Source organism: Macaca mulatta, chromosome 13, assembly GCF_049350105.2.
Source record: "Macaca mulatta isolate MMU2019108-1 chromosome 13, T2T-MMU8v2.0, whole genome shotgun sequence".
Taxonomy (NCBI): Eukaryota; Metazoa; Chordata; class Mammalia; order Primates; family Cercopithecidae; genus Macaca; species Macaca mulatta.
Genome location: NC_133418.1, coordinates 50,168,614 through 50,190,408, shown reverse-complemented (window position 1 = coordinate 50,190,408; position 21,795 = coordinate 50,168,614). Strand labels below are relative to the sequence as shown.

The window sequence follows — 21,795 nt, the reverse complement described above, 5'->3', positions numbered from 1 at the left end:
TTAAACTTCATTTTTAATTTCTCCATTGACCCATTGGTTGTTCAGGAGCATGTGGTTTAATGGTGTTCTCTGAGCTTTCTGGATCTATGGTTTGGTATCTGACTTTAAGAAATTCTCAGTCATTATTGTTCAAATGTTTCTTCTGTTTCTTTCTTTGTTTTCCTTCTGGTATTCCTGTTACATGTAAGTCATACCTTCTGTAGTTGCCCCACAGTTCTTGAATATTCTGTTCTGTTTTTTTTTTTGTTCCAGTTTTTTTTTCTCTTTGCTTTTTCAGATTTGAAAGTTTCTATTGATACATCCTCAAGCTCAAAGATTCTTTCTTCAGCCATAAGTCTACGAATAAGCCCATCAAAGACATTCTTCACATCTATTACAATGTTTTTGATCTCTAGCACCTTTTTTGATTCTTTCTTAGGATTTCCATCTTTCTGCTTACATTGCCCATATGTTCTTTCATTCTGTCTACTTTATCCATTAGAGCCTTAGCATATTAATCATAGTTGCTTTAAATTCTGCGGTCTGAGAATTCCAATGTCTCTGCCATGTCTAGTTCTGATGCTTACTCTGTCTCTTCAAACTGTGTTTTTTGTCTTTTAGTATGCTTTTTATAGTTGTACATGATGTTCCAGTCTAAAGGAGCTGCTATAAGCAGGCCTTTAGTAATGTGCGGTAAGGGATAGAGGGAGGGGAAGTATGATTAGGTCTCAGTCTTTTAGTGAACCTATGCCTCTGGACTGTGAACTTTACAAGTGTCCCTCAGTTTTTTCTCTCCCTACTTAGGTGGGACAGGATGGCTAGAGTGGGCTGAAGTTGAGTATTTCCTTTTTGCTACATTGAAGGACAAAGCTGGCTGTAGTTTGGTATTTCCCTTCTTCCAGGTCATTTAGATTCTGATAAAATCCCAGGAGGTTAGGGGTTAGGTTCTGTTTAACTAGTTTCTCCTGAGTAACTACCTGTTAGGGTAGTTTCTTTATACCTGTTAAGAACAGAGTGCTCTGGTATATTTCAAAATGGTTCATTTTTCCCTCTCCCTGTCAGAGGCATGAGGGAATTTTCCCCTGATGTTCACTATGAGGACTTGGTTGAGCTCCTGGAGGTAAAACTCACAAAAGCGTGGAGTGGTAGGATCATAGTTCAGTGCAACTTTGAACTCCTGGGCTCAAGCCATCTTCCTGCCCCAGCCTCTCAAGTAGCTAGGACTATAGGTGCACACCACCAAGTCTGGCTAATCTTTATTTTTTGTGGAGATGGAGTCTTGCTATGTTGTCCAGGCTGCTCTTGAACTTCTGGCCTCAAGGTGATCTTCCTGCCTTGGCCTCTCAAAGTGCTGGGATTACAGGTGTGAGTCACAATGCTCATCCTCTCCTAGAATTTGAGACTTGTCCACACCTAGCCTGTAGCAATGTCAATGACAGTTTCCTATTCTAGCACTGGCTCCTGTGGAGGTTTCTGTTCCAGTATGTTGTGATTCTCTATATTTGTCTGGTTGTCTCTCCCATTTTGGAGGCAACAGTTTGCCCTGTGACCTCACTTCTCAGGGATCTAAAAAATATTGTGGATTTTTTAGTTTGTTAAGCTTTTTACTAGTTGTTAGGATGGAGTGGCAACTTCCAAGCTCCTTACATGAAGAATTGGAAACCAGCAATCCCACACGATTATTTTTTGTCCTGTCTGTTTGATCCCTGAGGTTACAAGAGACCAAAATTTTAACTTGCACTTGCTCATGTACCCAATGGAGTATCCAGCCACGCCCTTATTTATATTTTTAAGATTGACTCAGTCTGGCACTCTTGCATTTGCACACTTGCTAATCCTGAGAAAATTTACTCAATTTGATGCCAAGATTTGATTAAAAACAAGTGTAAATTCCTAAGAGTACCAAGGTAAATATAAATACAGCTACCAATGTAGGCAGTTTAACATTTGCTTTACAATTTCCAAAAATCCAGAGGCAGATGGCATATTCAGATTTTATTTTGATTTCAGTTTTTCCTTATAATTCACTTCAGTCTATGTTTTTAGAGCTTTTCTCTATAACTATCTCTACACTAAGAACTGTACAAGTTATAGGAAGAAGAGAAACATGTCCTCTGCCTGTAGTGAGCTGAAAATCTGGCTTTGAATATTACATCCAGAGTGAATCAAAGGGAGAACAACGTAAGGATGAAAAATAATGACCTATATGGACTGAAATCAGAACACAGCTTGGAGTCAGTCCTAAAGGCCAGCATCACTTACCTCCAGGGAGGTATAGGTCAGAGCTGCCCTTGTGGTCACATGTGTGCTGTATTGTTTGAATTGCTGGAGCCCATCCTCTACTGCCAGCCGCAGAGAAGCGCCTTGTGATCTGAAACAGCCTTCTCTCTGTAACATGCGGAGCTCCGAAATGCAGGTCTGCAACCTAGGAAAGTTCCCTTTCACTTGCTGCAGAGAAAAATGAATCAAAGACACAAGTCTTTAGGGACCAGGTTTCAGATTAATTGGCAGTCTAAATTTATTATAAATAATTCCTCAGCAGTTCCTTCCCTTCCTGAAAATTTGTTTATTTGACCAACATCTACTGAATGCCTACTGTGTTCTAGGCACTGCACCAAAATCTTCCCTACACCAGAGGAAGAAAAATTTGTAGCCATAAAGGTTTTGATTATGTAGAGTTACCGGAAACATGAAAGGAAGTGTTTTAACTCATTCACTCACACAAAGGGAAATCCAGTTGTGTGACTGCTTAGTTTTACTTTGGGGTGACCTGCAAACTGCAGGCCAGTGTTCACCATAGACTTTATCTTCATTTCTTAGTCAGTCTAGGCACCAAAAGCTTCTCTATTTAAAAATGATGTTTTCCCAGAAGTGAGAATTTTGATGTGGTTGATCACTTCAGAATTCATATGTCCTATCTGATACACTCTTTAGGATAACTTCAGTAAAGAAGAGATACTTGGGTTAGTCTGCAGTCAGCTTAAGGAGCCAACATGTTAACCTAGACAAGCAACCTTTTGGTTCTCCTCATCTACCTTTATAAAAACTTGCTCTTACGAGTCAACTAATTTAATCTGATACTAGATCAATGTTACTTCTCCTAAGGATATATGCATTTTGATAAATGTGGACTGAAGATTTGTGACATCATTTGAAGGGATTCCATGCATCAATAGCAGGTAGAGGGTGAGGAAGAATTACATTTTGGGACGCGGACAGCTTCCTGACCAAAGAGCAGAACTGAGTGATATCTGCAATGCACATAAAATCCATGAGCATGAGCTGTAAACCTGCCAGAATACAAAGATGGTTTAAGTCAGCCCCTTCCTGGGCTTAGCTCCACAGTTGCTTACATTCTTCTCTCCCCAAGTCTTTGGGGTGAAAACACAAGAAATTGGATATAATTCTTGCACAAAGAAAACTTGTAATGTAGATAGGAGAATAAGAAAACTGAGAAAGAAATGAGAAGAAATCACACCACAGGTGTAGCCTAGTAGGCTTTAAGCACTTCTTCTCATGTACCCCCTAAAAGAATCTGAGAAACAATGTACCCCCTTATGCATTTTTTTTTTTTTTGAGACGGAGTCTCGCTCTGTCGCCCAGGCTGGAGTGCAGTGGCTGGATCTCAGCTTGCTGCAAGCTCCGCCTCCCAGGTTCACGCCATTCTCCTGCCTCAGCCTCCCGAGTAGCTAGGACTACAAGCGTCCGCCACCTCGCCCGGCTCATTTTTTGTATTTTTAGTAGAGACGGGGTTTCACCGTGTTAGTCAGGATGGTCTCGATCTCCTGACCTCGTGATCCGCCCACCTCGGCCTCCCAAAGTGCTGGGATTACAGGCTTGAGCCACCGCGCCCGGCCCCCCTTATGCATTTTTAAGTGAACATCTATATTTTAAAATTCCAACTTTATAAGTGGTTGCTAAGGATGTAACTTCCAGCATATTTTAAATATCAACATTTAAAAATAAAAATATAATATAACTCTTCAAAACAGTCCAATTGAATCTAAATGCCATGGTGATTTGATACTTACCATTATTCAATGTTAAAAGTACATGAACAAGCTCTTTTTTTCCCCAAGAGACAGAAATTTAGATTGTTCCTTTTTCTCCTTGAACCCATATTTCCATTTCACTTTCCCTGAGAGTTTTATCATAATGTAAAAGAAATTTTATGCTTGGCAACCTTTTATTGATTATCCCATCATACTTCTCTGCATCAAAAATAGCTATATTTTGCAAGAGTTCTAAATTTCCTATGAGCATAAGCTCTAAGGGGCACTCTAGATTGAGTTATTATTAGAATTATCATTCATATACAGTTTATTAAAACAACATGTATATACCAATTTCAAGAAATAATTATCGGCATGGAAATGTTCCTCCTCTTAATGGCATAGACAGGCTGGGCTCTTCTTTCAATTAGCTCAGGTTTGTGTGAATAAATAAAATAACTACTGCTCAAATGATACAACATTCAGTATCAATTTTTATTCCTATTTTACTTATTTGGTGGCCAAAATGTGTTGAGCTTATTGCATCACTGTAAACGGAGAAAAATCTTGTTTTCTCTTGACCACATACCCAAAAGGCTATAAAAGAAATGTAACTTAACTCCAATTTGAGAATATGTACTAAAAATTTTAAGCCTCACTTTGGTATTTTTAAAAGACTAAATGTGATACCCTACAAGGCATTTCCATATCATAAATTCATTCTATTACATTTTATATATAAAAATGCTGCACATTGTTCTAATTATGTGTCTGCAGTTGTACTGCAACTATGGGACAGTCACAGAATGATTCACAACGGCTGGAATCTAAGCCTTACTTCTCAGTGATCAGGGCAGTCCAGCCTGGTGATGCCACATAGGGTGTCATTATTAGATGACACTCAGAACCAGCCACAACTTCAGACTAAGCTTGTCTGTGTCTACAATTGTGATGACATATTACTATGGATTTAACAATAAAAATTCCCAACTAACGCAGGAACAGAAAACCAAATACTGCATGTTCTGACTTATAAGTGGGAGCTAAATGATGAGAACACATGGACACATAAAAAGGGACAACACACACTGGGGCCTGTCAGAGGGTGGAGTGTGGGAGGAGGGAGAGGACTAGGAAAAATAACTAATGGGTAGTAGGCTTAATACCTGGGTGATGAAATAATCTGTACAACAAACCCCCATGACACAAGTTAACCTATGTACCTGCATATGCACCCTTGAACTTAAAATAAAAGTTAAAAAAATTCATACCATTTGTTTTATGAGTATCTGGGGAAAAATAAGCTATTATTCCATTTTATGTCCTTCTCAATGTTTTAAAATAAGCAATGTCCTATATTTCTATTACCTAAAGTTCCGAAGTAAAAACTATAATAAATATACATATCCTTGAAAACTCTTAGCATTTCTAGTGTTTAATACTCCCACTTCTTTGGCAATGTTGAATCTGCAAACTGACTGCTCAGTCTGGGCACATGTCAACCATGGAGAAGGTGCAGGTCCCGTGAATTTCAAATGGTTCTCTGGAGTAAAGCAAGAGATTGACCCATATTTTAAAGCTAATAGCAAACATTTAACCACAGGAACCAAGGACTCAAATTCGAAGCTACCGTCTTATTCTGATTAGCCTCTGTGATGATATGGCTGGGGGAAATCTAGTAGCAAGTGAAGGTCAGGAGAAGATGTGGTACAAGGAAGGCAAGTGGGTAAGCGATATCAAGTGAGAGATGGGTGAAGGAATTCCATGATCACGGATGTAATCAGCAGCCAGAGTAACAGACCTGTCTGCCCCGCTCTGCAGAGGCCTTATATGGAGCTCCCACCCCACATGCAGACAGTTCACTCCAGGCCAAGAGTGCTCAGCTTGCAGGGCCATGCTCTCCCACCAGACACTATATGTACCTGTTAAGTGCCACCAATTTAAACTGAAAACGCAAGTCAGTGAATCCTCTCTGTGTGAAGAAAAAGAAACAGAACAGAAGAATGTTTTTAGCAGGTGAAAACCTAATGCTCTTCAGACTGTAGCAGGGCCTTTGAACACCTTCGGTCACAACAGTAGCTTCTAAGGTGTGGGTGTTGTGGGTCAGAAACAATCCTCGATCCTCAGGCCTCCCTTGCACAGCTGTTTCCAGGCACTTCTGTCAAAGTCAGCAACAGTAAGTGTGAAGGGGATTTTATAGTTTATCTTTAACTGTAATTAACAGTTGGATTGCTGTCATGTTGCAAAATGACAAGTGCACTTGACAGATTAGTGTCTTTTCAAAAATCAATTCTTAGAAACTTCTATATCCTGAAAGTTCACAGGTGCAAATGTGCCCAACCCCAAAGAAGTCTTCAAAATGTTTCTGAAAGGCAAGGTTCCTCGTGTGCTAAGCCTCCCAAATCCCTCTTATCCCATCTGGTGAAGAGCTCAGTGGACATCTAGCTGTCATTGTTCAGTCTTACAGCTCTTGTCTGAGTAGATTTTCTTGTCTTTGGGGAAAAGTGTCATTTCCTCTGCCACTCTTGTGACAATGTCTTCATCTATAGCAGAACCATGGGTCCTCATCTCTGCCTTCATGCATATTTTCACATGTCTATACTTCACTGGCAGAAAAAATGTAAAGTAATTGATTAAGGTTCTGTTGATCAGTCCATTGTACCACAGACCACTGTGCTTGTTATTGAAGACTATCAGACAGCCCAGGTTCCAGGTCCTTCAGCTAAATGTCTTCTCTCTTTCCTCCTACCTACCAAAAGTCAAGAGCTATCTCAGTTATGAGGTCCCTGCCTATGTTTCTGGGAAAGATGAAGATGGCTTTTTGGTGAAAACCTTTTTGTAGTGATCTAGAAACAGACTGATTGTGTTGATAACCCTGGGGGTGGAATTTATCCATCTTGTCAAATATGAAAACAGCTGGAACATGCACTCATATTACCATGAATCCACTTCTGAAATTGGTTCTAGACCAACCATAAAAGATGAAATAGGATGGGGAGGCTCAAAGGACGCTCTGAGGGAGCAGAGACACTATGCTGCTCTTCATGCTCTAAAAGACTTAAGATCAGAGCTCCCTGGGGAAGAACTCCAGGAAACTGCACTCTCACTTCCATTCAGTGGGTAACAGTTTTTTTCAAAACTTTATCTATACAAAGTTGAAACTGGCAGAGAGCTAGATGTTAAAATGCAAGGAAGTTTTTTTCTAACTCAAATGACATGTTAAATGTGACTTTTTAAAGGTATAAGAAACACAAGATACATAAATATTTATCATTCACTGTTAACTAATCCATAGTGTTCATCTCACTGTGAACTGAAATCTCAAGTTAATATTACCAGACATACTGAGGACTAAGGAAATAGATTAAGACTTGCACAGTGCCCAAGACCAATGCCCTGTACTGATGGAATGAACGAAGGAGTTGACCTAGGTGACATTTCATGAAAAGCATTTGTTCTGACACATTCTTGGAACAAACAAAAAGACACCCAAGCGACAAGCTCTCAACCTCATAATGTAAAAAGGTTGTGACCAGGAAACTCCCCCAGATACATCCTTATTTATTTTACTATATTTCTAGAGATTTATGGAAAAATGTGAAAGATAAGAAAATTATTCCTGATTTTGGCAGTCTTCTCTATCTTACAGTTTGTGTGGCAAATATTCAGTTTTACTTCTTTGTTAAGTTTCTGTTTCTTATTTCAGTCCCCACCTAATAGTGGGAATATTAACCTTGACAAGGACGACATTCATTTAAATGAGAATGAACCCTCCTAGATAATGTAATATAAATTAAAAGTGTAAAGAATATCTGAAAAGGAGAAACAGTGCCAATATTCAGTTCTTTGAGGCTTTCTTTGAAGAAAGCAATGCCAAGGACTCAAAAGATGAGAGGAACAAAGAGAATAAAAGGAGTTTAGGAGAAAAAAATTCCTCTAATCTACATTGCAACATGCAGAGGCAAGGCTGAGGCTGCATCATAGGTGGAGAGCATTAAATGACTCCATGCCCAAACCACCTGCTGAACAGTGGTCCACCTAACACCAAGTGCTCTGCTGGGAATGTTGAGTGCATTCATTCATTGTAGAATGTGACTACCATGTAAACTGGGAGTTGAGAAATTTGGGTTCAAGTGTGCCTTAAATCAGTGGAGCCTGGGGCTATTGCAATGCAAAGAAAAGAGAAGCAGAGGCCAGAGTTAGTGCAGTTTGCCCAGACCAGTCCAAATGGCCTGTGAACGAGATAATACTGGGTTCTTCTGCCTGGTACAGTTTTATCTTTTGCTCATGAGGGAAGTACAGAGTTGGTACAAATAGGTGGACAGTTACTCTTCAGGCCTTTTGAGTTAAGATGTTCAGCCACAATTTGGCTGACAAAATTCTTGCCTATGCCAGCTCAGCCATGTAAGGAAAGAACTAGTGGTTTCTAGAGATTTCTGTTGCTTCTGAAGCCAGTCAGTGCCTTGAGAATCACTTCCGTGGCAACATGCTGTCCAAACAGCTTCTCCTTCAAAGTCAGCCTTGAGGGTTCTAGGAGCCAGCTCCAGAATAGAGAAACATACCCTAAAAATGCACCAGAAAGGCCGGGCGCAGTGGCTCACGCCTGTAATCCTAGCACTTTGGGAAGCCGAGGTGGGCGGATCACGAGGTCAGGAGATCGAGACCATCCTGGCTAACATGGTGAAAACCCGTCTCTACTAAAAATACAAAAAAAAAAAAATTAGCCAGGCGTAGTGGTAGGCGCCTGTAGTCCCAGCTATTCCAGAGGCTGAGGCAGGAGAATGGCATGAACCCGGGAGGTGGAGGTTGCAGTGAGCAGAGATGGCACCACTGCCCTCCAGCCTTGGTGACAGAGCAAGGCTCCGTCAAAAAAAAAAAAAAAAAAAAAAAAAAAAGGCACCAGAAAAGCAGCACTTTCCCAGCTGGCAAAGTGAGAGGCACAGATTAACAAGTGATCCAGCAGAGCCTCTGTGCAATATGGCAGCCACTAGCCACCTGTGGGTATTATCTGAGACGTGGCTACTCCAATTGAAGGTTTGTTGTCCATGTAAAATACACACAAGGCTTTGAAGAGTAGCAAAAAAGGTAATATTGGCCGGGCGCAGTGGCTCATGCCTGTAATCCCAGCACTTTGGGAGGCCAAGGCAAGAGGATCATGAGGTCAGGAGATCGAGACTATATCCTGGCTAACACGGTGAAACCCTGTCTCTACTAAAAATAACAACAACAACAACAACAACAATAATTAGCCGGGTATGGTGGCAGGCGCCTGTAGTCCCAGCTACTCCGGAGGCTGAGGCAGGAGAATGGCCTGAACCTGGGAGGCGGAGCTTGCAGTGAGCCGAGATCACGCCACTGCACTCCAGCCTGGGAGACAGAGCGAGACTCCGTCTCAAAAAAAAAAAAAAAAAGATAATATTGGCTGGGGGCGGTGGCTCAAGCCTGTAATCCTGGCACTTTGGGAGGCAGAGGTGGGTGGATCATTTGAGGTCAGGAGTTCGAGACCAGCCTGGCCAACATGGTGAAACCCCACCTCTACTAAAAAAAAAGAAATACAAAAATTAGCCAGGTGTGGTTGTGCACACCTGTAATCCCAGGTACTTGGGAGACTGAGGCATGAGAATCACTTAGACCTGGGAGGCGGAGGATGCAGTGAGCTGAGATCGTGCCACTGTACTCCGGCCTGGGCCACAGAGTGGGACTCCATCTCAAAATAATAATTAAAAAAGATAATATTGGGGGCATGCCCAAGATGGCCAAATAGGAACAGCTTCAGCCTCCAGCTCCCAGCGTGAGTGACACAGAAGACCGGTGATTTCTGCATTTTCAACTGAGGTACTGGGTTCATCTCACTGGGGAGTGCCAGACAATCGGTGCTGGTCAGCTGGTGCAGCCCGACCAGCGAGAGCTGAAGCAGGGCGAGGCATCGCCTCACCTGGGAAGTGCAAGGGGGAAGGGAATCCCTTTTCCTTGCCAAACGAAACTGAGACACACAACACTTGGAAAATCGGGTAACTCCCACCCTAATACTGCGCTTTACCAAGGGTCTTAGCAAATGGCACACCAGGAGATTATATCCCACACTTGGCCTGGAGGGTCCCACGCCCACAGAGCCTCCCTCATTGCTAGCACAGCAGTCTGAGATCTAACTGCTAGGCGGCAGTAAGGCTGGGGGAGGGGCGCCCACCATTGCTGAGGCTTAAGTAGGTAAACAAAGCCTTTGGGAAGCTCGAACTGGGTGGAGCCCACCGCAGCTCAAGGAGGCCTGCCTGCCTCTGTAGACTCCTCCTCTGGGCACAGGGCATAGCAAAACAAAAAGCAGCAGAAACCTCGGCAGAGGTAAATGCCCCTGTCTGATAGCTTTGAAGAGAGCAGTGGATCTCCCAGCACGGAGGTTGAGATCTGAGAACGGAAAGACTGCCACGGAGGTTGAGATCTGAGAACGGACAGACTGGCTGCTCAAGTGGGTCCCTGACCCCTGAGTAGCCTAACTGGAAGACATCCCCCACTAGGTGCAGACAAACACCTCACACCTCACATGGCAGGGTACACCCCTGAGACGAACCTTCCAGAGCAAGAATCAGACAGCAACACTCACTGTTCAGCAATATTCTATCTTCTGCAGCCTCCGCTGCTGATACCCAGGCAAACAGGGTCTGGAGTGGACCTCAAGGAAACTCCAACAGACCTACAGCTGAGGGTCCTGACTGTTAGAAGGAAAACTAACAAACAGAAAGGACACCCACACCAAAACCCCATCAGTACATCACCATCATCAAAGCCCAAAGGCAGATAAAACCACAAAGATGGGGGAAAAGCAGTGCAGAAAAGCTGGAAATGCAAAAAATCAGAGTGCATCTCCCCTCCAAAGGAACGCAGCTCATAACCGCAACGGAACAAAGCTGGACAGAGAATGACTTTGACGAGCTGAGAGAAGAAGGCTTCAGTCGATCAAACTTCTTAGAGCTAAAGGAGGAACTACGTAACCAGCGCAAAGAAACTAAAAACCTTGAAAAAAGAATGGATGAATGGATAACTAGAATAATCAAGGCAGAGAAGACCTTAAAAGAACTGATAAAGATGAAAACCATAACACGAGAACTACGTGACAAATGCACAAGCTTTAGTAACCGACTCGATCAACTGGAAGAAAGAGTATCAGCGATTGAAGATCAAATGAATGATATGAAGTGAGAAGAGAAGCGTGGAGAAAAAAGTAAAAAGAAATGATCAAAGCTTCCAAGAAGTATGGGATTATACGAAAAGACCAAATCTACGTCTGACTGGTGTGCCTTAAAGTGATGGGGAAAATGGAACCAAGTTGGAAAACACTCTGTAGGATATCATCCAGGAGAACTTCCCCAACTTAGTAAGGCAGGCCAACATTCAAATTCAGGAAATACAGAGAACGCCACAATGATACTCCTCGAGAGGAGCAACTCCAAGACACATTTCACCAAAGCTGAAATGAAGGAAAAAATGTTAAGGGCAGCCAGAGAGAAAGGTCGGGTTACACACAAAGGGAAGCCCATCAGACTAACAGCAGATCTCTCAGCAGAAACTCTCCAAGCCAGAAGAGAGTGGGGGCCAATATTCAACATTTTTAAAGAAAAGAATTTTCAACCCAGAATTTCATATCCAGCCAAACTAAGTTTCATAAGTGAAGGAGAAATAAAATTCTTTACAAACAAGCAAATGCTTAGAGATTTTGTCACCACCAGGCCTGTCCTACAAGAGATCCTGAAGGAAGCACTAAACATGGAAAGTAAAAACAGGTACCAGCCATTGCAAAAACATGTCAAAATGTAAAGTCCATCAATGCTAGGAAGAAACTGCATCAACTAGCGAGCAAAATAACCAGCTAATATCATAATGACAGGATCAAGTTCACACATAACAATATTAACTTTAAATGTAAATGGATTAACGGTCCAATTAAAAGACACAGACTGGCAAATTGGATAAAGAGTCAATACCCATCAGTTTGCTGTATTCAGGAGACCCATCTCACATGCAGAGACACACACAGGCTCAAAATAAAGGGATGGAGGAAGATCTACCAAGCAAATGGAGAACAAAAAAAAAGTAGGGATTGCAATCCTAGTCTCTGATAAAACAGACTTTAAACCATCAAAGATCAAAAGAGACAAAGAAGGCCATTACATAATGGTAAAGGGATCAATTCAACAGGAAGAGCTAACTATCCTAAATATATATGCACCCAATACAGGAGCACCCAGATTCATAAAGCAAGTCCTTAGAGACTTACAAAGAGACTTAGCCTCCCATACAATAATAATGGGAGACTTTAACACCCCACTGTCAATATTAGACACATCAACAAGACAGAAAGTTAACAAGGATATCCAGGAATTGAACTCAACTCTGCACCAAGCAGACCTAATAGACATCTACAGAACTCTCCACCCCAAATCAACAGAACATACATTCTTCTCAGCACCACATCGCACTTATTCCAAAATTGACCACATAGTTGGAAGTAAAGCACTCCTCAGCAAATGTAAAAGAACAGAAATTATAACAAACTGTCACTCAGACTGAGTTCTAGTGCAATCAAACTAGAACTCAGGACTCAGAAACTCAATCAAAACCACTCACCTACATGGAAACTGAACAACCTACTCCTGAATGACTACTGGGTACATAACAAAATGAAGGCAGAAATAAAGATGTTCTTTGAAACCAATAAGAACAAAGATACAACATACCAGAATCTCTGGGACACATTTAAAGCAGTGTGTAGAGGGAAATTTATAGCACTAAATGCCCACAAGAGAAAGCAGGAAAGATCTAAAATTGACACCCTAACATCACAATTAAAAGAACTAGAGAAGCAAGAACAAACACATTCAAAAGCTAGCAGAAGGCAAGAAATAACTAAGATCAGAGCAGAACTGAAGGAGATAGAGACACAAAAAACCCTTCAAAAAAATCAATGAATCCAGGAGCTGGTTTTTTGAAAAGATCAACAAAATTGATAGACCGCTAGCAAGACTGATAAAGAAGAAAAGAGAGAAGAATCAAACAGACACAATAAAAAATGATAAAGGGGATATCACCACTGACCCCACAGAAATACAAACTACCATCAGAGAATACTATAAACACCTCTACGCAAATAAACTAGAAAACCTAGAAGAAATGGATAATTTCCTGGACACTTACACTCTCCCAAGACTAAACCAGGAAGAAGTTGAATCCCTGAATAGACCAATAGCAGGCTCCGAAATTGAGGCAATAATTAATAGCCTACCAATCAAACAAAGTCCAGGACCAGATGGATTCACAGCAGAATTCTACCAGAGGTACAAGGAGGAGTCGGTACCATTCCTTCTTTTTTTTTTTTTTTTTTTTTTGAGGCGGAGTCTCGTTCTGTCGCCCAGGCTGGAGTGCAGTGGCGCGATCTCGGCTTACTGCAAGCTCCGCCTCCCGGGTTCCCGCCATTCTCCTGCCTCAGCCTCCCGAGTAGCTGGGACTACAGGCGCCGCCACCACGCCCGGCTAATTTTTTTGTATTTTTAGTGGAGACGGGGTTTCATTGTGTTAGCCAGGATGGTCTCGATCTCCTGACCTCATGATCCGCCCGTCTCGGCCTCCCAAAGTGCTGGGATTACAGGCTTGAGCCACCACGCCCGGCCACCATTCCTTCTTAAACTATTCCAATCAATAGAAAAAGATGGAATCCTCCCTAACTCATTTTACGAGGCCAACATCATCCTGATACCAAAGCCTGACAGAGATATAACAAAAAAAGAGAATTTTAGACCAATATCCTTGATGAACATCGATGTAAAAATCCTCAATAAAATACTGGCAAACCGAATCCAGTATTCGGTGCTTGGTGGATAAGCACATCAAAAAGCTTATCCACCAAGATCAAGTGGGCTTCATCCCTGGGACGCAAGGCTGGTTCAGCATAACGCAAATTAATAAACGTACTCCAGCATATAAACAGAACCAAAGACAAAAACCACATGATTATCTCAATAGATGCAGAAAAGGCCTTTGACAAAATTCAACAGCCCTTCATGCTAAAAACTCTCAATAAATTCGGTATTGATGGAACATATCTCAAAATAGTAAGAGCTATTGATGACAAACCCACAGCCAATATCATACTGAATGGGCAAAAACTGGAAGCATTCCCTTTGAAAACTGGCACAAGACAGGGATGCCCTCTCTCACCACTCCTATTCGACATAGTGTTGGAAGTTCTGGCTAGGGTAATCAGGCAAGAGAAACAAATAAAGGGTTCAGTTAGGAAAAGAAGAAGTCAAAATGTCCCTGTTTGCAGAGGACATGATTGTATATTTAGAAAACCCCATTGTCTCAGCCCAAAATCTCCTTAAGCTGATAAGCAACTTCAGCAAAGTCTCAGGATACAAAATCAGTGTGCAAAAATCACAAGCATTCCTATGCACCAATAATAGACAAACAGAGAGCCAAATCATGAATGAATTCCCATTCACAATTACTACAAAGAGAATAAAATAACTAGGTATCCAACTTACAAGGGATGTGAAGGACCTCTTCAAGGAGAACTACAAACCACTGCTCAATGAAATAAAAGAGGACACAAACAAATGGAAGAACATACCATGCTCATGGATAGGAAGAATCAATATCTTGAAAATGGCCATACTGCCCAAGGTAATTTATAGATTCAATGCCATCCCCATTAAGCTGCCAATGACTTTCTTCACAGAATTGGAAAAAACTGCTTTAAAGTTCATATGGAACCAAAAAAGAGCCCGCATTGCCAAGACAATCCTAAGTCAAAAGAACAAAGCTGGAGGCATCACGCTACCTGACTTCAAACTATACTATGAGGCTACAGTAACCAAAACAGCATGGTACTGGTACCAAAACAGAGATATAGACCAATGGAACAGAACAGAGCCCTCAGAAATAATACCACACATCTACAGCCATCTGATCTTTGACAAAACTGACAAAAACAAGAAATGTGGAATGGATTCCCTATTTAATAAATGGTGCTGGGGAAATGGGCTAGCCATAAGTAGAAAGCTGAAACTGGATCCTTTCTTTACTCCTTATATGAAAATTAATTCAAGATGGATTAGAGACTTAAATGTTAGACCTAAAACCATAAAAACCCTAGAAGAAAACCTAGGTAATACCATTCAGGACATAGGCATGGGCAAGGACTTCATGTCCAAAACACCAAAAGCAATGGCAACAAAAGCCAAAATTGACAAATGGGATCTAATTAAACTAAAGAGCTTCTGCACAGCAAAAGAAACTACCATCAGAGTGAACAGGCAACCTACAGAATGGGAGAAAATTTTTGCAATCTACTCATCTGACAAAGGGCTAAGATCCAGAACCTACAAAGAACTCAAACAAATTTACAAGAAAAAAACAAACAACCCCATCAAAAAGTGGGCAAAGGATATGAACAGACACTTCTCAAAAGAAGACATTCATACAGCCAACAGACACATGAAAAAATGCTCATCATCACTCGCCATCAGAGAAATGCAAATCAAAATAAACCACAATGAGATACCATCTCACACCAGTTAGAAAGGCAATCATTAAAAAATCAGGAAACAACAGGTGCTGGAGAGGATGTGGAGAAATAGGAACACTTTTACACTGTTGGTGGGACTGTAAACTAGCTCAACCATTGTGGAAAACAGTGTGGCGATTCCTCAAGGATCTAGAACTAGAAACACCATTTGACCCAGCCATCCCATTACTGGGGATATACCCAAAGGATTATAAGTCATGCTGCTATAAAGACACATGTACATGTATGTTTAATGTGGCACTATTCACAATAGCAAACACTTGGAATCAACCCAAATGTCCATCAGTGACAGACTGGATTAAGAAAATGTGGCACATACACACCATGGAATACTATGCAGCCATAAAAAAGGATGAGTTCGTGTCCTTTGTAGGGACATGGATGCAGCTGGAAACCATCATTCTTAGCAACCTATAGCAAGAACAGAAAACCAAATACCTCATGTTCTCATTCATAGGTGGGAATTGAACAATGATTCACTGCAGCCTCAAACTTCCAGGCTCAAGCAATTCTCCTTCCTTAGCCTCTGGAGTAGCTGGGACTACAGGCATGAACCACCACACCTGGCTAATTTTTAAATTTTTAGTAGAGACAAGGTCTTGCTATGTTGCCTAGGCTGGTCTCGAACTCATGGGCTCAATTGAGACTCCCACCTTGCCTCCCGAAGTGTTGGGATTATAGGCGTGAGCCACCATACCTGGCCTATAATTAAAAAAAAAAAATTAGATAATGGAATCAGCAGGCATAGTATTATCTCATTTATTTAAAATTTAAGTATTTTCTCTGTCTATCATCTATCTATAGGGTTGTCTTGAAATAGGTTGACACTCATATCATTGTTGGAGGGATTAGTCACAAAGGCATAGGCTAGTGCTAGATCAGCACAAGTCAGTATTAAAGTAAAGGTGAAGAGGATTTCAGAGGCTGTAAAGCTGTGGCACATTCTAGTTGGTTATCAGAAAGTCAAGTTAGAGAAATAAGGGATAAAAAATTGAAAATATTGGGTAAACTCCAGGAATCAGTAGACATATATTATTGACCTAGAGCACTTGAGTATGGCTAATACTTGTTGAACATCACGTAAATGCCTTGGCTTGACAAAATCTTCAAGAATTCTATTTCTGGGCTTTCATACATGAACTTTTTTGGGTTATCCTATAGATAATATGGCCCTAGGCAGTTAGGATAACTTTGATGTTTCATTGGCGGTCAGGTCAAGAAACCAGAATGCTGTTTAGGGAGGGGATTAAAAATATTTAAAAAGAAAATCAGAATTCCCTTTGTAAAAAATAAAATCTTACAAAGATTCCCTATATATAAATTGGCATTTTATCAGCATAAATGTATTTTTATTTTTATTTATTTATTTATTTATTTATTTATTTTGAGACGGAGTCTCGCTCTGTCACCCAGGCTGGAGTGCAGTGGCCGGATCTCAGCTCACTGCAAGCTCTGCCTCCCGGGTTGACGCCATTCTCCTGTCTCAGCCTCCCGAGTAGCTGGGACTACAGGCGCCTGCCACCTCGCCCGGCTAAGTTTTTGTATTTTTAGTAGAGACGGGGTTTCACTGTGTTAGCCAGGATGGTCTCGATCTCTTGACCTCGTGATCCGCCCGTCTCGGCCTCCCAAAGTGCTGGGATTACAGGCTTGAGCCACCGCGCCCGGCCCATAAATGTATTTTTAATATTTATTTATGTATTTTGAATACATACATTCGTAGGGTTTGAAATTCAAAAGAATATGTAATTTTATCATTTTTCTTCCCTAAATAGAATTGATGGCAATACTTTTCTGTATCTTGCTTTTGTTGATTATTGTATTTGAGCAATCATTTCACATCATTATAGAGTATTCCATTAAAGGATGAACCGTGATTTTATGTAACCAATCCCCTATTAACAGACATTCAATTTGTTTCCAATCTTTTGTTACAGCAAACAGTGCTGAAACAAATAATCTTGTACTTATTTTGCACATGTGCAAATACATATGTAGGATAAGGTCCTGGAAGTGAATTTGCTACGTTAAAAGATATGTAAATTGTGATACTGTCACCAAATTGCCCCTATAGAAATTATGTCAATTTATACACTGACAAATGGCATATAAGCATGCTTATTTCTTCAAATTCTCGTGACAATGTGTCATAGAAAAAATTTTTGCCAATCATATAGGTGGAAAGTGACATCTCTGCATATTTGAATTTCTCTTACTATGAATGAGGTTGATGTATTTTCATGTCTCAATGTCATTTATATTTTCTTTTCTGAAAACTGACTGTGTATATCCATCCTCATTTTCTTTTTCTTTTTTTTTGAGATGGAGTCTCACTCTGCTGCCCCGGCTGGAGGTGCAGTGGTGTGATCTCGGCTCACTGCAAGCTCCACCTCCTGGGTTCATGCCATTCTCCTGCCTCAGCCTCCCGAGTAGCTGGGACTACAGGCACCCGCCACCATGCCTGGCTAATTTTTTGTATTTTTTTAGTAAAGACAGGGTTTCACCTTGTTAGCCAGGATGGTCTCAATCTCCTGACCTCGTGATCTGCCCGCCTTGGCCTCCCAAAGTGCTAGGATTACAGGCGTGAGCCACCGTGCCCGGCCCATCCATCCTCATTTTCTATTGAGTTATTGAATGTTTTTTTCTTACTGAATTGTAGGAGTTTTCTACATATGTAGAAAATTAACCCTATGTGATATGAGAAGCAAATATTTTTCCTCATATTATTATTTATCTTTAGAATTTGCATGTATATTCTTTGCCAAGCATACATTCTGTTTTTATATATTATTAATCTTTTATTTTTAGATTTTTTTGGTTTTATATTATGCTTAGAAAAGCCATTCCTATTCTTATATTATTTTCTCCCCATGGTCTGTTTATTAATTATTAATTTACTGCTTCTCAACTCCAAATTCATCCTTCAATACATGCTCTGTGATAAATTCCTTTAAGCATTTCTGTTTTACAGTGAGCACAATGTTAAGTTTTCTTAGTAAAGGGCACTGGAGGGACATGAGGAGGCTCTTCTGTTGTTACATGCAGCACACTGTGGGTCAGTTCTGGGGTGCAGGGCTATTTAATGGTGACCCATCCATGCATTCAGAATTCATAGTCTTTCAGTGACTTCATAGCCCTGCCTGGCCTAGTAATCACCTTTCTGCAGCCCTTTCAACACGGACACCATATGATTCAGACCTCTTGCCTGTACTAATGCCTAATTCCCTTTGCTCACTTGTCCCTCCCCATGAGAAGTTTGCCTCCTGTGGCCATCTCAATGCTACTGCTCTTCCAACATGGAGAATACACATTCTGGGCATCCTGCCTGCACTCTCTCTGCATGACTGTATACCCAGCCATCACTGTAGCTCACCTATCACTGGAGAGTAGCTTCCTGCTTTCCCAGTAACTGTAGACCAACTTTAGCCTTGACAAACCAGTGAACTTCTCTGCCATCCAGTGGGTTACAAATACACATTCTGCAATTTGGTGTGAACCCCAGCCTCGGGAAGGGAGTCCTCTTTTCAAGTTTGACTTTCCTTAGGATCTCTCCCTTAGCCCTAGGGTACCATATATATTCCCTTATATCTAATAGGTAATCTATTATCATAGTTTAATATGTTAAGCTATATTTCAGTTTTGTTTTTGTTTTTGTTTTTGTTTTTTTGAGATAGGATCTTGCTCTGTCACCCAGGCTAGAATGCAGTAATGAGGAAATCATAGCTCATGACACTGGGCTCAAGGGATCCCCTCGCCTCAGCCACCTGAGTAGCTAGGATTACAGGTGCAGGCCACCATGTCTGGCTAATCTTTTATTTTTAAATTTTTTGTAGAGATGAGGTCTCACTATGTTGCTCAGGCTGGTTGTGAACACCTGGCCTCAAGCAGTCCTCCCACCTTGGCCTCCCAAAGTGCTAGGATTACATGCATGAACCAACATGCCCAGCCTGTATTCAAACTTTTTACACAAACTTTCCTTGTTTAAATCACTATGGCTGGGCGCGGTGGCTCATGCCTGTAATCCCAGCACTTTGGGAGGCCGAGACGGGCGGATCACGAGGTCAGGAGATCGAGACCATCCTGGCTAGCACAGTGAAACCCCGTCTCTACTAAAAAATACAAAAAAATTAGCCGGGCGAGGTGGCGGGCGCCTGTAGTCCCAGCTACTCGGGAGGCTGAGGCAGGAGAATGGCGTGAACCTGGGAGGCGGAGCTTGCAGTGAGCTGAGATCCGGCCACTGTACTCCAGCCTGGGCGACAGAGCGAGACTCCGTCTCAAAAAAAAAAAAAAAAAAGGAAATGCCAGTTGAAAAAAATAAAAAATAAAAAAAAATAAATCACTATGGTTTGTTTCCTGATTATACTCAGACTAATACAATCTGTTCTAGTACTTGTTTAGTTTATTTTTATACTTTGCTCCATCAGGAATCTATGCTGGTATATGCTGTGAGTATGGATCTAGCTTTATTTTTCCCATATGGCTATCCAGCTGATCCAAACATTTATTAATAGCCTTTTCCCCAACTCATTTTAAATGCTATCTTTATATATTATATATATAATATCTATATATTAAGTTCCTACATGTATTTTTTTTTAATGAACTTTAAATTGTATTCCATTACAATCTGTCTTTTCAATCTCCAGTATCACATTGTGTTTAATATCTGATAGGAATAGTCCCTGGATATTCTTTCTTTTAAAATTTGAACTTTAGTAGCAGAATGTCTAGTTCTCCTGTTGGAAATTTTATAATTTTTGGGAATTGCATTACATTTGTACATTAGGGATAATTGACATCTGAGTCTTCCCAAGAACTAATGATTTTTTATTTGTTCAAGTCTTTTTTTGTGTGTGTTTCTCAATAGTATTAAACAATTTTTTAATTGGCAAAAGGAAAACTGTATATATTTATGATGTATAACATTATTTTTAATGTAAATATAACAATAGTATTTTAAGTCATACAAATCTTGCATATTTATTGTTAATTTCATTCATAAGTATTTGATCATTTTGGTTATTGTGATGAAAAATTTTCTTCCATTATAACTTTTAACTTGTTGCTCTTAGACTTTATATAAAGAGTACAAATATCTGTGCTGATTTTGCTGTGGATTATTTTATTGTTTCAAATAATTTCCTAGTTGATTCTCTTGGGTTTTCTGGATACATAATCAAATAATCTGCAAATAACAATTTAATCTCATCTTTTCTCATTTCATACCCTAATTTCTTTTTCTTGTATCATTATATCATTGAAAATCTCTAGAATACTTCTATTTTTATTTTTATTGTTTCAGTGGTAAAAGATAGATTTTATTAGCTCAAGGTCCACTGAAGAGCTTTCAGGAAGTTCTAAAGAAAAATCTGGCCATCTTTTCTGTAAAATAAATAGAACAGCAGGAATCTCTGGGTATCCCTTAAACATAAACTATGATGATTCCATTCATATTACCTGGGCTGTAAGTAAATGAATTCTTACAAATAAAAATAATATTTTAGAAACTAGTTAATACCACTAGCCCTAATTTGGTTTTCACTTGCTTGTATTTGTCTAAGAAATTTCTCCATGAAGTACATATTACAATCTAACAATTATTTCTCATTTACACTTAAGTCAAAGTACTCACTCTTACCCTGGAAGCAAAACTTACTTCTGAAAATAATCTACAGAAATAATATGTAAACACATAGAGCTTTGAGATAGACTAAGAACAACCTCCTATGTTCTATGGATCAAAATGCAAAGGTCTCCATTATATATGTAAATAAACTCTTTCATTAATTTGGGATATATTGATATTACATGACCACGTGCATACCTATGGAACACATACATACACTACAGAACAAATCTTGACAATGTTTCTACTGCCAACATACTTTCCAATCCCAACTGCTGGAAAGGAAATAAAAACAAAACGAAAACTACTTTTCCTTTCTATAAATAGTTTTTAAGTGGAAAAACAAAGCCAACCATCCTCATCAAGATATGGACTAAGCTCCAAAAAGTTCAGAGTCAAGAATCTGTTCAGTTGTTCCCCAATGTAACAAAGCACATAAGCTTTCTCTATTTAGGAAGCTTCTCTGATCATCTCCAGTGTTTTGTCTTAAAAACTGCTTTACAAGATACAAGGTAGCCATGTTGGTTAAATTCTTTCTGCTGCTCACCTTACACCTGATGTAACCATATAGGTTGGCATCTGGTAGCACTATACCCATAATAACCACTGCTAACCAGTTTACCCTGA

At 40.4% G+C, this 21,795-nt stretch overlaps 1 protein-coding gene and 1 pseudogene across 5 annotated transcripts in view; both read right to left on the bottom strand.

Moving 5' to 3' along the window:
* Positions 1-21,795, bottom strand: part of M1AP (meiosis 1 associated protein) — a 97,710-nt gene that overhangs the window by 55,734 nt on the left and 20,181 nt on the right. For all 5 annotated transcript variants that reach the window (XR_013402691.1, XM_077959274.1, XM_077959277.1 and 2 more), the window contains exon 3: positions 2,242-2,427. Coding sequence is in view for 4 of the 5 variants with exons in the window: in XM_077959274.1 (XP_077815400.1) it covers positions 2,242-2,427 (186 nt within the window). In the remaining variant the exon portion in view is untranslated. The remainder of the gene's footprint in view (positions 1-2,241; positions 2,428-21,795) is intronic.
* On the bottom strand, positions 6,402-21,735 carry LOC114671855 (torsin-1B-like; annotated as a pseudogene).